General features: G+C 37.9%; 1 protein-coding gene across 1 annotated transcript in view; it reads left to right on the forward strand.

Moving 5' to 3' along the window:
• Positions 1–23,772, forward strand: part of LOC127631510 (cullin-3-like) — a 38,898-nt gene that overhangs the window by 9,441 nt on the left and 5,685 nt on the right. Inside the window, exons 3-15 of the mRNA XM_052109655.1 lie at positions 2,812–2,925; positions 3,078–3,238; positions 3,593–3,707; positions 3,847–4,075; positions 6,173–6,318; positions 6,412–6,588; positions 10,054–10,224; positions 10,314–10,421; positions 14,776–14,900; positions 15,044–15,140; positions 15,257–15,388; positions 16,397–16,583; positions 22,668–22,813. Of these exons, the coding sequence (XP_051965615.1) occupies positions 2,812–2,925; positions 3,078–3,238; positions 3,593–3,707; positions 3,847–4,075; positions 6,173–6,318; positions 6,412–6,588; positions 10,054–10,224; positions 10,314–10,421; positions 14,776–14,900; positions 15,044–15,140; positions 15,257–15,388; positions 16,397–16,583; positions 22,668–22,813 (1,908 nt within the window). The remainder of the gene's footprint in view (positions 1–2,811; positions 2,926–3,077; positions 3,239–3,592; positions 3,708–3,846; positions 4,076–6,172; positions 6,319–6,411; positions 6,589–10,053; positions 10,225–10,313; positions 10,422–14,775; positions 14,901–15,043; positions 15,141–15,256; positions 15,389–16,396; positions 16,584–22,667; positions 22,814–23,772) is intronic.

Genomic DNA, 23,772 nt, shown 5'->3' on the forward strand with positions numbered 1-23,772 from the left:
TGAGAAGCAGAAAAGATGACTCGGTACCCGGATGAGCAGTCTGATATGTGGATGTGCAGTTGATACTGAGAAATATCAGACAGCTAGATGGCGGCATTTTACCGATCATAATTAACTATTCAAGTGGCCGGTATTATAAAGTTATTTAACCTATATTTTTTGTTGAGTATCCGTTAGTTACAATGTTGAAGTGCTGCACTTAGCATCCGTAAATCCCTGTCTGATCAGGGTCACCTGAACATATTGGAGCCTAATTACATGTTACAGTTCAAACAGCCGACCAATGGCACATCCCTACTTGGTACAATTAATGTGTGTAAATGACAGAATAACATTCTGTCGTTCGCGATGATGTCTGATGTCATTGAATGTGATTGTATTTTAAATTGGGGGCTCATATAGGGCCCGAAATTCGGAACGGGAATATGAGTATTGCGCACAATTTTAATAATTCCCGCAAGTTCCACGTTCATAATGTTGTGCTTTGTCGCACAGTTACTGAATTTAAGATGTTACAGATGTATAAACCTTTCTAAACCTGTTAATTCGACATGCAAATTGCATTATACTGAATCTCCGTAAGTGAGCGACATGATACAGCTATATTGTTCCGGTTTATGGTCAACAAAGCTGTTAGCATTGTTGGCATCTCGGGATTAGTTTGCAGCTTTTTCATATCTTGGCGCTCCATTAATCATACTGCAGCACATTTCCAAAAATGCTTTGTGTAATGTATTTTCTTTGTTTTGTAATGTATTCATATTATGAAATCAAATTCGGGCATGTATTTCTCAAAACTGTTTGTCTTATTACAAGGGAGTCTCCATTAAACTTCACTGAGCGAGCATTTGTGTCAAACAGATTGCAATGGATAAAGGGAGCACAATAATTTTGATTAAAACTGTGGTTTGCGGTATAGTAATTGTGCAACTCACAACCATTTCAGTTTCAATGTAAATTGTGCAGCTTTAATGGATGTCACACTGATGAGGCAGTGTTTTTTCTTTTAGTCATAGTTTTAGTCTTTTGACAAAAATTAGTTTTAAAATTAGTCAATATTTCATCAAGTCATATTCATTCATGTTCATGTTAGTCGGTTTGAAAATGGTTTTTCATTTTAGTCAATGAAAATATCTTTTAGTTGAAGATGATGTGCAAAATGGACAAAGTGTCACTCTAACAGACCAAACTTGAATAAAATATTCAAACATTTTGAAATAAAAAATTATAAATATTTTCTAATTTATTGTATATTATAAATATAAATAGGCTACTGTCCTTGTTGTGGAAAAACAAATGCTCCTAAAGTAATAATGTATAGACTGAAGTATTACTTTAGACTTTACCGGATGACTTTAGATGTAGCCTGTATTCTGAATGCTTCATGCTTTAGAGATTTGATCGTTTTCAGATTCATTTTCCATGAAAGGATATTACTTTGTGTGTAGCATGATTCTTACGGAATGAACATATTCACAACGCAAAGTATCCTTATTCTGACTAGCACGTCACTTGTTCATTCGCTTCACTGTGCAGATGAAAGTTGTTATATTACACACATATTGTGGATATAGTGATTAATCTCATGTACAAATAAGATGTGTTTTGAAGCGGTTCAGCGCATTCAACTCGCACACCAAGCGGAGAAATCCCCAATTTCCTGGATTATTGGATTGGATGAATCCTTATCTAATATCTTCTTTTATATGCAGATTCTTTAGATGTTTCTTCTTTGTTTATACAATATAATTTTCATCTCATATTTTCTTCAACAGTATGCTTTAATGAAAATGTTTATCTTCATGAATGTTTTTTTCAGTGATTTCATTGACAATATTAACACTGCTCAGAGGTCAAAGTGTCACTTTTTAACATGTTTTAGATGCACTGATGAGACTTAAGTGCAAGAGTGAATCTAATGTCTGATTTCACCAGTAAATTAATACTGTAACATTATTTTACTGGATATGCAAGCACTACTGTTAAAATGTATTTTTGAAAAGAATTGCTTTAAAACATGTAATCAGTGACAATACGCTTATAAAAATGAACATACTTAAAATGTATGTAATCAGTATGACCATGTACAAGCATGTGTTTCTAATTATTAACATGACATTAATATGGCGAGTTTAACTTTAACTTCTAGAGTGAGCGAGTTTGCATGCATGACAACCCAATGCTTCTGTTTTGCTTTTGATATTAATTATTTTAATGATATAAAATGTCCGCCTGCTGTCAAAATGTGGACAAACAGTTGGTTTTGTATTGATAATGTGAAATGCTGTCTGCAATTTATATTGTTAGATTTGTGCTAATATTTTATTTCAGCACACATATAGCCTATATTTGTTTTAAAGCTTTTAATAAGGAACTTAGAGGAGGACATGGGGAGAGATAAAGGAAAACATGTTTTGTTCATGAAATACAGGAAATAAAATGATCAAATTAATGAAAGAAATTAAATAAAAAGATAAATGATCAAAATATCGTTAAATGCAACCTAAGGCCTATTCTTTGTTCAGAAAGCCTTTTTCAGATTAAATTGTAATTACTATACATATAAATAAGCCACAGAGGAATGATATGTGGGAATGAGGGGAGTTGGAAAGCAGAAAGTGTTGGATAAAAGTGGTGTCAGAGCTCAATTCTCCCCATAATTGGTTCATCTTGATGTCATTTTGCACATAGAAGATGTTAATGTTGTATGCTACTCTTTACAGTTTGTTACTTCAAGTCACTTGGATACATAATTGTTTTTTGACATTAATTCTACTTGAAAATAATACAAGACGTATCATCCTCTCAAAGGTACGGGAGGATGTGCTAAACTCCCTGAATAACAACTTTCTGCAAACACTGAATCAAGCCTGGAACGACCACCAGACAGCTATGGTGATGATCAGAGACATCTTGATGTACATGGTGGGTCCTTGCAACAGTGTTTCAATTAGTGTTGCTTTGATTTTGACTCTGTACTTCACTTTGTATGTGGAAGCTCTTGTGAATTACTCTGACGGATGCTGAAGTTGATGGTTGTATCAGGTTTCTGTCTTTTCCTGTTTGTCTTCCTATAGGACCGTGTGTATGTACAGCAGAATAATGTAGAAAACGTCTATAATCTGGGTCTCATCATCTTCAGAGACCAGGTGGTTCGTTATGGTTGCATCCGGGACCATCTGAGGCAGACCCTTCTAGACATGATCGCACGTGAGAGAAAAGGCGAGGTGGTGGACAGGTGGGTGTCTTCTCAAGTAGTGCTAAAACATCTTGATATGGGTTTAAACCTTGAAAGTGTTGCTGACTTCATCGATCACGTTTTCATTCTTGAGTTGTTTTGGATAAGTATTTTCGATAAAAACAACTTGCATAATTGTGTTGCTGTAGAACCATCATATTGAATGTTAAGCAAAAAAATAATTTTAAGATATCAATTTCAGTGTATAGAAAGAGACAAATAATAACAAATTAATTCTGATTTGCTGCTTTTCACAATCATCTGATAACAATAATGAAATGTTATCCTAAAGGAAGGTTTTCATAGTATAATTGTAAAAAAACAGAAAAAACAAAAGCGTTGCTTTTCATCCAGGGGAGCCATCCGTAATGCTTGTCAGATGTTGATGATTTTGGGCCTGGAAGGACGTTCAGTTTATGAAGAAGACTTTGAGGCTCCATTCTTAGAAATGTCTGCTGAATTCTTTCAGGTTTGTAAAGCTACATTAAACTTTATTGCAGTAGTATTAAGCACTAGATTTCCCTCAGTTAAAATATGACACCACCATATCATATATTTCAGCAGTTTTAAGTAAATGCAGATGTTTTTATGCATTTCTTATTTATCAGATGGAGAGTCAAAAGTTTTTAGCGGAGAACAGCGCAAGTGTGTACATAAAGAAAGTGGAGGCGCGGATAAATGAGGAGATCGAACGAGTTATTCACTGTCTGGATAAATCCACGGAAGAGCCCATTGTGAAGGTGGTGGAGCGAGAGCTCATCTCCAAACACATGAAGACCATTGTAGAGATGGAAAACTCCGGCCTGGTGCACATGCTCAAGAATGGAAAGACTGAAGGTGTCCTGTGCTTAACTGTCTCACAGATATTAATTATTAAAGTTGTTGAAGCACAACTTGGGGCATCTGTTGCAAACGCTAGAGATCTGGATATTATCTTACCACTAGGTGGTCTCCTAACAGTTCTTAGCTAAGAGATTTTTTTTTTTGCTTAAGAGCTATTCACAAAACTGCTAAGAGCATGTTTTACTAATAAATTAGGGGTGGGCATTCATCAATAATTTGGTATTTGAATAGTGTACAAAAAAAGAAACAAAAAGAATAGAATGAAAGCATTTAAGCTCAAAGCGAAGAAAAAGTAACCACTATTGACGTAGACTGACGCAGTTAACGTACAGGACGACTATAAACACTCGTCATATAATAGTTATCATGTTTATATTGTAGCTCATGTCATGTTTTTGTTGAGAAAAACAAGCATATCCACATGCTCTATAAACTATACTCATTTGTAAACACCAGTTTAAATGATTGAATGTCCTTTACTTCAGCTAGCATAGTCTTTCTCGGATGCCATGTTTGTGTTCACAGAAGTGTCGCGGGGATTATGTTGCTTCGGGGATGCTGCTTTCTAACGAGCTGCACATATTCAAGAGTAAAGTGTACACCGCTTATCCAGTATATTTAAACAGGAAACCAGCTTTCTCACAGTAAGCCACATTCTCACAATAACCCGCTTTTCTGCTGTACATCTTAGTCCATATCATTATTGCATAACGAATATTCGACTACTCGTGCACATCCCTAAAGGAAATCCTAATGTAAGTGTAAGGCGGAGTTGACCTCGTAGCTATGGATGACGTCATGTTTAATGAGAAACCATCTCTATTAACAATCACTCTTTATTTTTATGGAACCGAAAATACTTCCACACTTTCGTCTTAACCCTTTTAGGTGGCAAATAAAGGGTTGGCCATGCTTCTCGTCCACACTGGTTTGTTGACATCAGAGTGTGCATGTGTCATTTATGCTGCATACACGCAATTTTGTGAATCTCGATTCGTTGATGGAAAACAACTACTGTGCGATCAGAAAAATCTAAACAATTTGTCAAAAGGTTATCTACAAATAAGTGCCCATGATAATATTGTGCGTGTTAATTAACATCATTCTTTGGTGATCCTTGCTGTGCGTTCAAAAACGCAGAACTGCAAGATAATGATGCAGGTTCATTTGGTCCATGTGACCCCAATCAGACTCGTTTTATAGGAATATATAGATAGTTAAGCTGTATAATGTGTATTTATATTTAAGCTCAACCCTTTAACAGAATAACCAACAGATATTTAACAATTAAATAGGCTAAATAACTACAACCTCTTTATTGCAAAAAACAATCAAAAAAAGAAACATAAAATGCAAGAGGCTCCAAAACCGAGTGTCAAAAAAACACTTGTGCGCAACATGCAGAAGGATGCTTTTTAACATAATCGTGTTTGGAGTCAGATGGTGATTCTTGCTTAACATTCAAATGTGCAGAATGTTTGCATATTGCAGTTGCACAACATGTAGTTCCCGGCCTCCTACAGTTTGGTGAGGATTTTTTACTGCTACATAAGGCAGTGTCAGACAGAATCTGCAGAATGACTCTCCCCACATACACCTTACAAATATACCTGGGGAATTAAGCATAATAACAGGAATTGATCACGGCTGAGGATTTGACATCCGGTAGTGAACAAGCGGCACTTTGATGGGTGCAACAGTGCTGCATGAAATGTCTAAACGAAAAGAATTAAAGAGATGAAAACTCTCTGAGAGAAAATCTTTTCACGTGGAACTCTGCACAAATATAGCTTCCTGTAGCTGTCATTGAATTAGCATATCAAGCTAAACATGTGTTATTAAATTACAAATAGATTTTAAAATTTTTGTCTCAAGAATTGTGATTCATAACAATCAAGTTTTTTTCCACCGCTTATTTTGACTAGTAGTAATTCCATTTTATAGAATTTAAGGAAAGATGATCGCAATACCCAGATGACTGGTGAAATATATTCGTACCTGGATATATTGTCGAAAGTGCTCATAAACATAGAAGTTTAATAATAAACTGACTTGTATACATCATTCACGTTGTTGTGTTTGTGTGCGCAGATCTGGCCTGCATGTACAAGTTGTTCAGCAGAGTGCCAAACGGCCTGAAGACCATGTGTGAGTGTATGAGCTCCTATTTGAGGGAACAGGGCAAAGCTCTGGTGTCTGAGGAAGGAGAAGGCAAGAACCCAGTCGACTACATCCAGGTACCAAGATAAGCATTAAAACCGTACTTATTCACAGAACACACAAGAGGTGGGACAGACCTTGTTTTCCTCCTGTTCCCTCTCTTTCTTTAGGGTCTTCTGGATCTAAAGTCACGGTTTGATCGCTTCCTGCAAGAGTCCTTTAACAACGACCGTTTGTTCAAGCAGACCATCGCAGGGGACTTTGAGTATTTCCTGAACCTCAACTCTCGTTCGCCAGAGTATCTCTCACTCTTCATAGATGACAAGCTGAAGAAAGGAGTGAAAGGAGTGAGTCACTTTCTTTAGTCACCATTAATGGACACTTCCCAAGAGATGAATCCTGCTCAGGCAGAAAACCTCTTCCTCATTCCTTTGACTAAGCACAAATCATTTCAGGTGACAACTGGGCATGTTTGAAGCCTGCTGGGTGGGCTTGTTTTGCCCGCTGTGTGCTGTCATTCATTCTCTTTCTGTGTGAGCCATGTACAGTAGAGTTCGACCGATAGTGGATTTGGGCAGATAACAGATTAATCAGCCAAATCGTTTTTAAAATCAATTTATAGAACGTTAAAAAAAAATCTTATTTTGTCCTTACCATGACAAGCACAGGCATAGAGACTACGAGAGTTTGAAACAAATAAAATCCCAGATGAAGTTTATTTTTCGACCAAAATCCCAAAAAAGATATGTTGTATAACACAGGGCTCTTAACGATAAACAATCCCAAAACACACTGTGGACTCTCATTTTGAAATGGAGAATTGGCTCTGTTACAAGCAGGGATGCACTGATAACACTTTTTCTCTTCCGATTCGATACCTGAAATCTCAGTATCGGCTGACACTGATCCCGTTTACCTAATTATTGGGGTTCTTTTATATGTAAAGAAACACAAACCTTTATCTACATGTTATTTCAATATAAATATACAGCCTATTTAGAAAAACTTTATTGTTAAATATCCTACTGGAAAAAGCAGCACAAAATTAACAGTTATTCTAGTGAAAGTCTTCAGTAGAAAAGAACAGTTTTCTTTGCACCATTTTTTCAACTTGTATTTGGACATTTAAAGGATTCATATAAAGTCAAATTATTATTATTGACTTTTAAAATTTTATAGAACCCTCTGGCTTTTATTTTGATGCTTGGAAGACTCCAGGAAGTCCTGTAAGTGTCTGTATGTGCGCCATTTCACCGTAGATTAATTAGCTGCTTCAAAGTCTGGTGAAGTGCTCCTCTGGTGTCTTTTTAAATGCATGTTATAATCAAACTGAACTATTGAGCTTCTACATCTTAGATGTTGTTCGTGTGGAGTGCTCACTTATTGCTTGCCGCTCTGAGAACTCGAGCGTATCACCAGCCTGCATGTGCTATATATGTGTCAACAGAACAGCGTCATTCACTAACGCGCTGCATGTGCAAACTATACAGTATATTTTCTTATTAAATGCAGCCTTTTTAAGATCCACTGTCGAACATGACTAACACACAGTATCGGATATGGATCAGGCTCGTCGGAGGACCATAGAGGAATGCAAAGCAATAATATATATTTTTTTTAAATTGTCAGCATAGATTTTTGCCAGTAACATAGTTCCAAAAAACAACTATTGGCACCGATTTAATTTATGTATCAGTCCACCTGTAATGTACAGTATGGTCCAAAAGTTTGAGATCATTTATGAAAATGCATGTATTTTGTATTATTTTCCAATTTGAAGCAACATTTTTCATTACAAATTAAATTAATATTATTATCTTAACAATTTGAGTCCATGTTCTCCCAAAATGATTTGAGAATGCTCCAAAGAGCATCTCGTGTTCAAGTAAATCTGACTTTTTGTACTAAGGTGTTAAAATGTTTACAGATTTGAGTGGTGACCTAGAAATGGTGCAGGAAAAAAAGTTATGCTGTAATAAGAAGCAAAATATTTGGTTTAAATTTTACAAGGTTCCCACGGACATGGTAAACCTAGAAATGTTAGGGAATTTAAACATTGTGTTTTCCAGGCCTGGAAAAGTCATGAAAAGTATTCAAATCTTTAAAGTCATGGAAAATGCGCAAACATTTCCAAACTGAATACACATTCGAGTTTTTGCTATAAAATATTTCGGCCCATAAATATTGCTCTGGTGTAGAGTTGAACTTGTAAGCCATAGCGTTGTCCTTTATTTGTGAGTCGGTTCTTTGCAGTTATTTCAATGGTCTGAAAGATTCGTTAGCAAATCAGTCTGAATCAAAATGACTTCTTAAAATGTATTTCCAGAAATCACAAATTGTAAACAAAATGTATCAATGGGTTGGCATTTTTAGCATAATTATATTAAATAATTAAATATATTAAATATAAAAATAATTACTGATTTTAAGTGTATGTTTGAAACCGTAAGGTCTAATGGTAAATTAATCATTGTTGCTGTTTAAAAAAAAAAAAAAAGTTTGGTGCTATTTTCATGTCTATGTCTAGGAATTCCGTTCTTAATATTAGGTTCATGTATGTTCTTGAACATACACTTGAAGTAATTAAAACTCATTTTTTAACAACTCCACAGATTTAATTTAGGACAACTACTTTGTGCATGACAGGAGTAATTTTTCCAACAATTGTTTACAGACAGATTGTTGACAATATCACAATTCCAGTGGGTCAGAAATTTACATGCATTAAGTTAACTGTTCCTTTAAACAGCTTGGAAAATTCCAGACAATGATGATTGCCTTTTAGACAATCAGCCAGTTAGCTTCTAATAGGAGGTTTACTGAATTACATAACGTACCTGTCGATGTATTTTAAGGCCTACCATCAAACTCTGTGCCTCTTTGCTTGACATCCTGGGAAAATCAAAAGAAATCAACCAAGAAACAATTGTGAAGGAGACGCATTCTGTCTCCCAGAGATGAATGTACTGAAGTTTGGTGTGAAAAGTGCACATCAATCCAAGTATCTATATCCACAGTAAAACGATATGTATCGACATAACCTGAAAGGCTGCTCTGTGAGGAAGAAGCCACTGCTCCAAAACTGCTATTCAAAAGCCAGACTACAGTTTGCAAGTGCACATGGGGACAAATATCTTCCACCATCCCAGCCGTGAAGCATAGGGGTGACAACATCATGTTGTGGGGATGTTTTGCTGCTGGAGGAACTGGTGCACCTCACAAAATAGATGGCATCATGTGGATATATTGAAGCAACATATCAAGAGATCAGCCAGGAAGTTAAAGCTCGGTCACAAATGGGTCTTCCAAATGGACAATGACCACAAGCATACTCAATCTCAATCCAATAGAAAATTTGTGGGCAGAACTGAAAAAGCGTGTGCAAGCAAGGAGGCCAACAAATCTGACTCCGTCTGGAGGAATGGGCCAAAATTCAAACAACTTATTTTGAGAATCTTGTGGAAGTCTACACAAAATGTCCGACCCAAGTTAAACAATTTAAAGGCAGCATTGCTCATTCCTACCAAATACTAACAAAGTGTATGTAAACTTCTGATCCACTGGGAATGTGATGAAAGAAATAAAAACTTAAATAATTCACTACTATTATTCTGACATTTCACAATCTTCAAATAATGTAGTGATCTTAACTGACCTAAGACAGGGAAAGTTTTCTGTCAGGAATTGTGAATTGTGAGTTTAAATGTATTTGGCTAATGTGCATGTAAACTTCTGACTTCAATCTGTATGCTAGAAATACACATTTTCTGTTGGACCCCATTTTATTTTCTATGCTATTTGCCCACTTTTAGCTGACAGAGCAGGAGGTGGAGTCCATTTTGGATAAGGCCATGGTTCTGTTCAGGTTCATGCAGGAGAAGGACGTGTTTGAACGCTACTACAAGCAGCACCTGGCCAGAAGACTCCTCACCAACAAGAGCGTTTCAGATGACTCCGAGAAGAATATGATCTCAAAGCTAAAGGTGAATTCAGCTGCGTTACTAACATCAGCCGCTGTACGGAGTGGTGCTGTTTGTTTACGTCGCATTTGGTTTTGTTTCACATTCTATAGACGGAATGTGGCTGTCAGTTCACGTCCAAACTGGAAGGCATGTTCAGGGACATGAGCATCTCAAACACAACCATGGATGAGTTCCGCCAGCACCTTACATCAACAGCGGTGAGATATACAGAGTATGGTTTTGTGATGTATGTACAATGAATTTGCTGATTCTATGGTTTATGTTATCACTCATATGTTCACAAGTTCCCGTGTGGCATTTCGCATGTTAAAATGTTGTATTAAGACAAGCTTTCATTATTTTAAACATGATTTTTGATAAGGATGCATTGGCTGCCAATATTTATCCACCAATTATTGACCAAATTAAAGCTATCAGTTATAAGCATGGACAGGCTGATATGAAAAAGTTATGGTTTTATTTCTAATTAGTAACTCACTTTGTAAAAAATCTGTGAATTGAAATGCACAATCCAGAATAATAATAGCAACAAAATGTAGAAGGATTGGCACTTGTAATAACTAGTCATATATCACTTTTATTCCTTCTCGTTTTAATGTTAATGCAGATAAACTGACTTAAACGGTGTTGTGAAAGCTGCACTTAGCTATTGGTTGCATGATGATGGAAACATCCAAAACACTTTGAAACCAGTAGACTTTGACTTCTGTGACATCGATATACTATCCATTAATCCTGCATGATTGATTGAATTCAATATGGCCTTGACGTTATTACAAAAACCTTAAAAGTTTGTGTTTAAAATAAAGTGTGCATTCAGCACTTCAGTCAGCGCTGTTTGAGCAAGTGGCGCCCTATAGTGGTTCTGGAGGTCATTATTCATTATACTAGTATAATACAGAATTTGAATGTATTAAATTAATGCAAAATCGGATGTGCAGAAAAGTTTTAAAGATACAAAATAATGTTATCATATTTACTTATTTTTTGTGTCTTTTTTTTCATATTTATTTTTATCTTTCATTATGGCTCTTTAAAATTTTGCCCTGTCATGTGTTCAGATCCAATCCATGTTATTATTTTTTTATTCATTATTTAACTATTATTAGAAGAGTAAAAAAGCTGTTGTACCTCTTTGTACATTTTAAAGCATAATTACAAAGGAAAACAGTAATCTGATAACAAAATAATGAGGTTAGTGGCAAAATATCAGTATTGGCCTTACGTTTTTTGTTAAAATCAGTATCGGACAAAAAAATGTCATATTGCTTCTCTAATTTTCAAACAATTATAATCTTTCATGTCTTCATGGAACACATCTCATTAAACATTTACAGTGCTGTGGAAAAGTGTACCCTTGGATTTAAAGGAATATTACGGGTTCAAAACAGGTTAAGCTCAGTCTACAGCATTTTTGGCATAATGTTGATGTGAACAAGGCCAATGTTTAAATGATGGCAGAATTTTTTTTTTAAACCACTTTCATTAATTCTTCTGTTAACTTGTGTACTATTTGAGCTGTAAGTTGTTTAGATTGTTATTTTAGGGTTTGTAAGTAAATTTATCACACTAAAATCATGTTTACATGCATATAGTTCATTTTTGATCTGGAATGAAAACAGACCTTTTCTATGTGGATTGTGCACTGATTTTGCACCAATATGACTATGCAAAAGTACTCCAAAGGCTGCTTTCTTAAATAATTTAATCAAAGAATATTTGACATTATTATTATACATTGTCAACAAATTCTAGAAATGAAGGCAAAGAAAATGAATTAATAAAAATTCAATAAATAGCTAAATAAACATCAGTACTGTTTAGTATCAGTCAAATGCTGACTATTTTAGTACTGCCAGTCAATTAGGAGCAGATTGTATAACAAGAAGCATTTACACCTGCCGAGTCAAGAGGTAAACAGTGGCCGTGGTGTTGCACCGTATTCTGCTGTACAAGTTCAGGGGAAACTTTCAACATTGGAAAACAAGACCATTAAATATTACATTTTGTAAATGCAATGACTGGAATTGTTCGGTTAAAGGGGGTACCAAACTGCAAATCCCAAACAAAACAGTTTGGTGAATACATGTTTATACTTTAGCTTATAATAAGGAATTTCTTTACTTTCCAGCATTGTCTCACCAACTAGGTAACAACATAGCAGGAAATCAACACTCAACAGACACAATCCACCACCACACCTTTGTCTGCTGAGCTGCAAAAAGATGCTCTTATAAAATTTAGCTATCTAACATAGCAAACAGATGTGATATTTATGAGTGACATGGTTGTCGGGGACATGGTTAACGCTATATTGAAAAGGGAAAATGATGGGGTCATTGTTTATTAACTTTCTGGTATGTATTTCATAAACAAGTTGGCAACATACAGAGAAGACACCACTTAACTTTGCACTGTCTGCAGAGCCACTGTCAGGTCAGCTCTGTATACAATGGAATTGGTTGTCGCTCTGCTAGGCAAACTGCTGTACGTTATGACACCAATCCTAAAGCATTGTTTTCTGCATTATATGTACTGAAAGTTTTCATATCTGCTCATATTGGTAAACGTATACGCCGATGCTGATATGTCTGTGAAAGGCTAATATCGGCAGATTGATAAATCAGTTGGGCACTAGCCTTGTGGCTACTCTTTTGAGAAAGTGAGTCTTTTAACGTTCAAAAATTGGCCCCCATTCACTTCAATTGTAAGTGCCTCTCTGAAACCCAGATTGTTTTTTTTTATTATTATTTATTTTTTTTATTTTAAGAAAGGGTGGGGCAAGTCAAAATTTATTTTTGTGGTAATCAACATAGTCACAAATGCTGTCGATTTGAGCTTAACTTCAGTTGAATCCTGAATATTTTTTAAATAACTGGGCAATCCTCCTTTGACAGCCTCAACCAAGCATTTCCGTTAGCTGTGGATTAGACTTGCACAATGTTCAGAAGGAATTTTAGACAACATAGCATAGACTTCCTTACAGAACTGCTTTGTCAGCCATATTCTTAGGATGTTTGTTGTGAATGGCTCTCTTGAGGACATTCCACAGCATCTCTGATAGGTTAAGGTGTGGGCTCTGACTGGGCCACTCCAAAAGGTGGATTGTCTTTTTGTTTTGTTTTTTAAGCCATTCTGTTGTGGATTTACATTGATGTTTAGGGTCATTGTCCTGCTTCATCACCCAACTTCTACTGAGCTTCATCTGGTGCACAGCCACCCTGACCTTATCCTGTAGGATATCTTGAAATTTGGGAATTAATTTTTTCCCTCAATGATTGCATGTGGTTCAGGCCCTGAAGCAGCAAACAGCCCCAAATCATGATGCTCCCTCCACCGTACTGCACTGTTGGGATGATGTTTTCATGTTGGTATGCGGTGCCCTTTTTATGCCATAATAGTGCTGCGTGTTGTTCCCAAACAGTTCAACCTTAGTTTCATCAGTCCACAAAACATTTTTCCAGTATCGCTGTGGAGTATCAAGGTGGTCTTTTGGCAAACTTCAGGCACACAGCAATGTTTTCGTTAGAAAGCAACGGCTTCCTTCATTTTGTCCTGCCATGGACACCATGCTTGTTTTGCATATAATAGACTCTTGAACAGAGTTGTTAACCAGTCTTCAGTCTTCAGCGGTCACTCTGAGGGTTCTTTGTTACCTCATTGAGCAATCTGCGGTGTGCCCTTTGAGTCGTCTTTGAGTAGACACAGTACTAAATTGTCTAAATACAAAATGTATTGATAAACTCTGGACTGGTGAATATCTTAGCTCTTCTAGATAACTTTTTAAATCCATTCCAGCTTTATGCAAAGCAACAAAACTTGATCGTAAATATTCTGAGTTTTTTTTTTGCAAGGCAAGGTTCACAACAGCAGATGCTTCTTGTGAATAAAAAACGTAAAATGTTTGAGTACTTTTTATTAATCAAAGTAGCTCTAATCCACACCTCCAATCTCGTTTCATTAGTTGGATTCCAGGTTTGCCAACTCCTGACTCTTATTAGCTATTGTTGATGTCATTAGCCTAGGAGTTCACATGCTTTTTCCAACCTACACTGTGAATGTTTGACTAATGTATTCAATATTTACAAGAACAATACAATCATTTGTTTGTTATTAGTTAAAACCTGTTGTGTTTGTTCATTATTGCAATTTGGCTGAAGATCAAACCTGATTTTAAGACAAGTTTTTACATAAATGCAGGTAATTCCAAAGGGTTCACATATTTTTTTTCTTACCACTATCTGGGTGATTCTGGGTGGCACTTTTAGTCTTGTTAAAATATTTTTCACACAGTAGACAAATTTGTCTGCTTACAATGTCCAACAGTGTATGCACATACGTACATCGCAAGAAATACATGTCAATTTAGTATTTTTTATACAAGTCATGAATACCCATATATTTAAAAGGCTGTAAAAATAGTTTTTGCCCAAAATATCGAACTTTTGCTGGAAATATCGCCTAGCCATAATACAACATTCTGCTCTCCATGGCAAATACTGCATAATTAGGAAATAGATTGTATTGTGAATTTGATTTTTCTCTTCTCAGGTGACTTTAGGTGGTGTTGACCTCACAGTGAGGGTCTTGACAACAGGATACTGGCCCACACAGTCAGCCACTCCCAAATGTAACATCCCCAATTCACCAAGACATGCTTTCGAGGTCTTTAGAAGGTGCTTATTATTGTATATATTGTAACATTTTCTTCAAGTTTGTTGATCAAATAATTGGCTCATTCTGTCATTTATAAAGATGAGGTTGCTCCTGGGGGGGCTTGTTTGTGTATTCACAGTCTCTTTTGGCTGTTGTATTGCAGGTTTTATTTGGCCAAGCACAGTGGAAGGCAGCTCACATTGCAGCATCACATGGGTTCAGCAGACCTCAACGCCACCTTTTATGGGCCAATCAAAAAGGTACATGCGCCGGTAGCAAGCATTAACACACTGGCTAAAAGTGACCTGCCTTGAACAGTCCTTATCGAACACTTCTTTTACCTCCTCTGCTCATCCTAGTTTGTGTCTCCCTAAAGGAGGATGGCTCAGATATGGTAGGTGGAGCTCAGGTTACGGGCTCAAATACCAGGAAACACATTCTGCAGGTTTCCACATTCCAGATGACAATCCTCATGCTCTTCAACAACAGAGATAAATCCACATTCGAGGTACTGCACTCAATCACATGTTATAAAGGGTTTTAAACAAATCGTACTACTCTACATACTAATACTGTGTATGCAGTAGGGCTGGGGAATAGCATATTGTTTTTTTTTGCGGAATTTGAAAAGGTAATTTAGTATGAATAATTTATTGTCCCCGGCCCCTTGAATGCTGTAGGGGTTGCACAAACTTGTTGACTACAACTAATGTAGTCATCACTGCTAGCCTGAATTCTACTAGTCGCTCACCACGTGATTTATAAAATGCATCTGTAGGAAGTACAGCTGGTGTGAAGCCCAATAGCTCTGCACTGAAAAGATGTAGTGGCTCAAATATAGACTGTGATGGTCTGTCAGACTCACATTAAGACCCCATTTACACCTGGTATTAAGATGCATTTTTGCTGATCCGATCAAATGTGGTCAGGTCTAAATAGGGTCTAAAACGTTTTGTGATTGGATCACAAAAACCACATGCGAAGGTAGTCAAAAACGCATAAACAGTAATTGACCCCTCATCTGTCAGTCAACCTGTGCACTAAAACAAGAGTTTGAACTTTGCCAGTAATGAGCAGCTTTAAAAGGACGTGACCGTCCGATCGGAAAAATTGTAAAAAGCTGATACATAAGCATGAGAACATGATGGATCTTCTTTAGTGTGTCTGAGATCAACACAGATTAGAAGCTCAAACATTTGAATGTCCATTTAATACAGGTAATCTGGGAGAAACAGTGCACCGTCTTTTTCACACTTTTATTGTCTTCTGACTTTTGTTGCACTTTATCATGCAGTAACATAGTGATTAATGTATGTCATCATGAAACGGAGAACCTTCCCTCGAAATACGAACACAAGTGGTCACAGGACATGCTTTTAAGCTACCTGGTGTAAACGGTGATATGTCTCGCCTGACTACATGTGATAGGATCACTCGAGACGCATCTTAATACCATGTGTAAATAGGGCCTAAAAGACACTGGCACATGTTTCTCTTATTTTTCCTCTGGTGACAGGAGATTCAGCAGGAGACCGATATCCCGGAGAGAGAGCTGGTGCGGGCACTGCAGTCTCTGGCCTGTGGAAAGCCCACACAGCGAGTCCTCACTAAAGAACCCAAGTCGAAAGAGATCGAGAGTGGCCATGTGTTCACTGTCAATGACCAGTTCACCTCCAGACTGCACAGAGTGAAGATTCAAACGGGTAATGCTCTGCTTATTTGATTATTTTGAACCAGTCAAGAAAGATGCTCATCAATAATGAAAACCCATCAACACACAATGTAGCCGCGTCTTTGATAAAGCTGCCTTTTTGAATCTTTGCTTGGCTTCTTTGTTTTAGGTTATTATGGATGTAATTGTTCTTAAGTCAACCGATATGTTTTTTTTTTTTCAGGACAGATACTGATTATTAGTAGGACTGGAAATTTAACAGGTTAATTCAGTGTGGTTAATTGTATTAATATAACGCGTTAAAAACATTTACGCAATTAATCATGTCCCCGGACTGTAATGAGGAATGTTCCTGAGAAATTCAAGCTTGAAGTACAACCTGTTTTCTCCAAGTTGCAGTAAGCGAAACTTCAGTTGTATAGACAACGCGCAGCTTATACGGAGAACAAAACAACCCTTCCGCAGACAGCACAACACGAGCATGCATTCTTGCATTCAAAACACTGCTTGATGAGTGTCAATTTGAACTAAAAGGGATCTCAAGACATGGTCTTAGTATTAAACTACACTTAAGTTGACACCATGACCTAAGAGTCAGCTTTTATTAAAATAAAACAAATTGCTTTCCAGCATTTATCAAACAAAATACTGCTTTTCAGCATAAATTTAAACAAGGTCCAGCTTTTCAGTAATAATCATAAAAAGTCTCTGATCATAAATGCACATTCTCTGGTGTGTCACTCCTCTCTGTGGACTGGCCATCTTTTGTCTCCCCCGACTTTCACTGTGAACATTAAAACAGTAATTAGTCACAATTCATCTCAGGTGGATGTCTTTACCGCTTTATCTCTCCCTAGACAGGTGCTCGACCATGTCCTCACCTCCACATATTCCACAACCTGACTCAGGCCGGAAGAACAATCCAGACTGCCCACTCCCCCTCCTTTTCTAGAGAGGAAGTCTGCGACAGTCATCTGAGCCCTGGTCTGTGGACCACCTCAAACTTAAACGGCTGGAGTGCCAAATACCAACATGTGATCAAGGCATTGGCATCTTTCATATGGTGGAGCCATTGGAGCGGGCCATGGTCCAAACAGAGGGTGAATGCCCATCCCATTAAATAGTTGTGGAGCGTGAGGACCACCCACTTGATGGCCAAGCACTCCTCCTCAATGGTGCTGTACTTAGTCTCTCTCATAGCTTCCGACTAATGGACAGCACCGGGCGCTCCTCTCCCTCCACTACCTGGGACAGTACATCACCCAGCCCCCTGTCCGATGTGTCTTTCTGTAACACGAAAGGGAGAGAGTAATTAGGGGAGTGCAGAAGATGGCCCCGCCACAAAGCGCAGCTTTTACCTGCATGAAAGCTTGTTGGCATGTCTCCGTCCACTGGACTGGGTATGGGGCTCCCTTTTTAGTGAGATCAGTCAGTGGGCTGGTGACATCAGAAATATTAGGCTCAAACCTTTGATAGTAGCTGGCCAGCCCCAGGAACTGTCTAACCTCCTTTTTGGTTTTGGGTCCTGGGCAGGTCGCAATCTCTGCAGTTTTATCAATTGTGGGTCACACCTGCCATTGACCCAAATGGAACCCCAGACACCGTACCTCCACCTGGCCAAGTGCGCATTACTTCTGGCTAGCTGTGAGCCCTGCCCGTCACAGCGACCTCAGAACTGCCCTCAGATGCCATTGCCAATCATTACTGTAAATAATGATATCATCCAAATAAGCAGCAGCATATGCAGCTTGTGGTCTGAGGACTCGGTCCATAAGATGCTGAAATGTAGCCGGGGCCCCAAACAAACCGAATGGTGGGGTCACAAATTGGTGTAAGACAAATGGTCAAAATAATATTTAATGAAACAAAAAGAGACACAACACAAATGCACACAAGGCAACTGCACATGGCTCTCTCTCTCTCAAACTGCCGCATCCTGCTGCATTTATTCATCTCCTCGTCTTAATAGCCCGTTTGGGGTCTGGCCATGCATAGTCACGACCTGGCCCTGCCCCCCTCCTCATCACAGGGTCAAAATGAACTCTTACTAAATCACACACATTTGCTAGGAATAAAATGCCCAAATATTTAATGCCCTGTTTGGGTCACTGGAAGGCACCCAGCTGGAAAGTCGATACTGGGCAGTACACTGTCAGAGCCAAAGCTTCGGATTTAGACAAGTTGACTCTGTAACCTGAGAGTTTAGAAAAGGGATTATTAATTCTGTGGGGGCAAGGCATTGGTCTAGTAGGGTCAGAGATGAATAATAAAGTACCATCTGCGTAAAGCAAAAACTTATGCACCATACCTCCCACCACCACCCCTGGAAAATTATCCTCCTTATCGTGGCTGCTAATGGTTCCAGGGCAAGACAGAACAATAATGGGGAGAGAAGGCAACTCTGCCAGGTGCCCCATCCAGAGAAAAATAATCTGAAATTAATCAATTTGTTTGTACCGCCGCTACCGGGTGTCTATAAAGTAACTTAATCCATCCAATAAAAATATTCCCAAACCTGTACATTTCCAAAATCTTAAAAAGATTATCCCTTTCTACTATATCAAACACCTTTTCGGGATCAAGTGCGATGGAAGCGACCGTAATCTGATAATTTGCCACTGACCACATGATATTGATGAAACGCCTAATGTAATCAGAAGAGCTATGGCCCCGAATATATCCCACCTGATCTATATGTATAAGAGGATTCATAACTTAATCGATTTGGCAGCATTATTTACAGTATTTTTATGTCTAGCTAGATCAGGGAAATTGGACGGTAACTCTTACACTCGCTTGGATCTTTGTCCTTTTTAAGAATCCGACTAATACAGGCTTGTGTCATGGTTGGCAGAAGCTTTCCATTCTTTAATGATTCCGTATAAACTTCTAACAAAAGTGGAGCCAGAAAGAATTCAGCAGCAAAGCAGTCAGGCCTCGGAGCCTTTCCTGTAGGCAAGGCCTTAATTACCTCGCCTCACTCCTCCAAGGTTATCTCAGAATCAAGAGAATTGTTTTGGCTCAGTTGTCAGTTTAGGGAGTTCTAATGGTTCCAAAAAGTTTCTAATAGCTTCATCAGTAGACGAAGATGTGGAACTATAAAGATCTTTTGAAAGAAATTCTTTAAAAGCATTATTAATATCAGTGGTCGATGTAAATATTTTACCACCAACAGATTTCACTGAGGGAATGGTATAAAAAGATTCTCTCTGTAATATATATCTAGCCAAAAACTTCCCTGCTTTGTCCCCCGACTCATGTCTTGCCCTGAATAACCAAAACTCCACCTTCTGCGATAAAATAGTATTATATCTGTATTTCAATCAGGTCAGTTCTCTGAGACCATCGGATGACATTTTGCTCTTCAGCCCTGCCTCTGCACTTTTAATGTTCCCTTCCAACTTTACGAGTTCTGGTGCTTTTGGATATTTTATGAATGAGGCAGTTCTCCTAAGAACTGCCTTAAGATCATCCCAAGCCATGCCCACAGAGGATACTGAGGACCAGTTGGTCTCCATATAAGCATTGATTTCAGCCTTTAACATTTGTTGGAATTCAGGATTTTGCATAAGGGATACATTAAAGTGCCAACTATATGATTTATTTTTCTCCATATGTGGCAACGCCTCTAAACTCACCAGGGCATGATCCGAGACTAAAATGTTTCCAATTGAGCAATCAACAACAGATGAAATGAGGGACTTGGATATAAAAAATAATATATTCTAGAATAAATCTTATGGACTGAAAAAAATATGTATAGTCCCTACCAGATGGGTTCAAATGTCTCCAAATATCTGTAAGACCAAGACATTTACACATCCTGTGAAGCGTCAATGTTGTTCTAGTGGGCTTACACACTTTTGCTTCACTATGACTGAGTCCATCAAGTCTCCTCCCAATATTAGATCATGAGGGGTGCTAGCGGCTTGCAACATCCCTTCAAGATCTATAAAAAAGTCCTGATCATCAGTATTAGGTTTGTAAATATTAGCCAAAATAAGACAAATTTCTGCTAAAACAATAATGACTCTTCCTAATTTATCTTTAATCTGTTTGAGACATTTGAATTGTAGATGCTTGCTTATCAGTGTATTGACTCCCCTGCTCTTACTCGAGCCAGCACTAAAGAAAACATGCCCACCCCATAACTTCCCACATTTTTCAGCTTCCTTTGGGGAAAGATGCATTTCTTGAAGAAACACTGATCATATTTCTTACTTTTAAGAAAATAAATAACCTTCCTTTTTATGGGGTGCCCCATCCCATTCACATTCCATGTGGAGAGAGACTATCCGCTCATATTAACATTTGACATTTTGACACATGAGAAAAAATAGATTGTGTGTCAAAAATTACATTATAAAGACCACATTCCAACATTAGTGCAACAATCAAACCCTGAACGAAACAAACAGGAAAAAGAAGAACATGTGCATTAACCCCACACATGACAGCACCAACCGGCATCCATCTCTCTAAACTTAAACTGTCCATGTACACCTACGAGAGTCCCCGTGACAACTTGCTGTCGGATTGCTTAAGTCTTCGGTACAACTTTTGTGAGACAGAATTACACAGCAAAAAATAGTCTATAAAACAATCTCCAGCCCATAAGCAGAATAAACACACACAAAAAAATACATGTAGATTCATCCACTTAACTGTCTCAGAAGGTGTGTGCCTCCACAAAACAAGCTCCATCCGCTAGCGGAACAGCACAAAAAATACAATAAAATGGGCCATTCAGTTCTTTGGGCAGTCAAACTCATTCCAATGTCTTGCAAGAAATATTCCACAAAACCAACTCCAGCCAACAGGAGGCATAAGCACCCAAAACAAGCAGTTCATCCACAAGCTCTCTTGAAGAAATTATATTACACAAAACAAACTCTAGCCGCTAGGCGGAACCAGCACAAAACGAAACAAAAAAGGCGCTCCATTTCCTCGGACAGTCAAGAGAATTTTCAGCGAGACAGGTCCACTAGGCGGCCACATGAAAATCGCCAAATGGCTTGCTCACTCCAATGTCTTTTATGAAAGACCATAGTTACTGTGGGCATGTAAATTCTCTACAGCCATCCTTAGTATCTATTCTCAGTTTGGCTGGAAACATCAGTGCAAAAATGATCTTCTGTTGATGTAAGAGATCCTTGAATCGATCACATTTCTCACTTGTCGAATTTGCAATGTCTGGGAACAAGAAAATGTTGTGGTTTTTCCAAGAAATCTTCCTTTCCGAAGATCGGATGATCTTAGAAATTTGGCCAGAATTGATCTCCTCAGATTTGCGAGCCTGGACTCTGCGAGCTCTCTCGATTTCCAGCTTATTGCCTGTTATTTCAAGCAGACTTGGGAAGAGCTCATCTGGGAATGGTCTCATACACTGAAAACACCTCATGATCATCACGTGCCCTCTGTGTGTAGCTTTTTGGGTTTATAATCGCACTTGACCATGTAGCGAACTGCTTATTTGGAGGTGATCTACTTCTGTCAAAAACACACAAATGATTTAGTAATTAATAAATAAATTGCCACAATACTGTATTCATCATCATTATCGCTTGTGCGCTTTTCCTTAAATATTACACCTGTTGGGCACACAAAATGTCCTGGGAAATTATGCCTTGAAAAGAGTGGGAACCCTGAAGAAAAACTAGGATCATACCATGTGACACACATTTGGTTTTCAACCATTGCATATATGTAAAATGTAGTTATTTACACAGGAAACCTGACTGAGAGCCCCATATCTCGGATTTAACCATATAGGGCCTTGATCTAAAATAATATGAAGATATCTTTACAACTTCTGGAGTTATGGGCACTCCAACATTTTGACTCGCACCATTGGCATTTAATGCAACAAAGGGTGCTAAAGTCAACTGATTTAAGCAGATGTACCTTTCTGTGTATAATAAAATAAAAGGCAATTCCACCTTTGTAAGGTTATTTCTTTTCCTTTAGTTTTGCTCCAAAATCAAAGGTAAAAAATATTGTTTAACCCCCCCCTGCAAAATAATGGATTAAGCCATTTTAATTTTTTTTATGATTTGTTTATTTATTTAGAATCTATTTAACTTTATCACTCCACCTGTTTGTCTCATCCCTGCAGTTGCAGCCAAACAAGGAGAATCCGACCCAGAGAGGAAGGAAACACGACAGAAGGTTGATGATGATAGGAAACACGAGATTGAGGCAGCCATCGTTCGCATCATGAAGTCCAGAAAGAAAATGCAGCACAATGTTCTAGTAGCAGAGGTGTGTTTACTGTATATTGAGGCACTAGTTTAAGAACTTAAAAAAAGTTGATGATATCATAGTTAAGATAAAACACTACCTAAAATTCATCCTTCAATTATTTAAAAAGAAAGCTGAGGCTGCAGTGGGCCTACCATCTGTGCACCTCAACAGAAATTGAGATTCATTAGACCAGTCTTATTTTTAGATTTTAACTGTCCAGTTTGGGTGAGCTTGTGCTCACTGCAGCCTCAGTTTTCTGTACTTGGCTGACAGAAGTGGAACCCAACAATTTCTGCTGTTGTAGCCTGTCTGCCTCAAGGGTCCACGTGCATTCTGAGATGCTATTCTGCTCCCTACAATTGTACACAGGGGTTATCTGTAGCCTTTCTGTCAGTTCGAACCAGTCTGGCCATTCTCTGTTGACCTCTGTCATCAACAAGGCATTTCTGTCCATAGATTTGCCGCTCAATGTTTTTAGTTTTTGGCACCATTCTGAGTAAATTCTAGGGACTGTTGTGCGTGAGATCAGCAGTTACAGAAATATTCAAACCAGCCCATCTGGCACCAGCAATCATGCCATGGTCCAAATCACACAAATAATTTCCCCATTCTCATGGTTGATGTGAACATTAACTGAAGGTCCTTACCTGTATCTGCATGTTTTTATGCATTGCACTACTGCCACACACTTGGCTGATTAGATAATCACATGAATAAGTAGGTGTACATGCGTACATAATAAAGTGCTTGGTGAGTGTGTATATAGAATAAGTCAGTGGCACATACAAGTTTGGAACAACATGAGAGTGAGTAAATGACCGAATTCTTTAGTTTTTGTCTGAACCACTTTTTTAACTACATGCCATGTCACAGCAGAATTTCTGTTATTAACCCTCTGGGATCTGAGGGTGTTTTGAGCCCTGGAGAAGTTTTAACATGCCTTGACATTTGTGCTTTTTTCAGTTGCTTAAAAACAC

This window comes from Xyrauchen texanus, chromosome 38 (assembly GCF_025860055.1).
Source record: "Xyrauchen texanus isolate HMW12.3.18 chromosome 38, RBS_HiC_50CHRs, whole genome shotgun sequence".
NCBI classification, from domain to species: Eukaryota; Metazoa; Chordata; class Actinopteri; order Cypriniformes; family Catostomidae; genus Xyrauchen; species Xyrauchen texanus.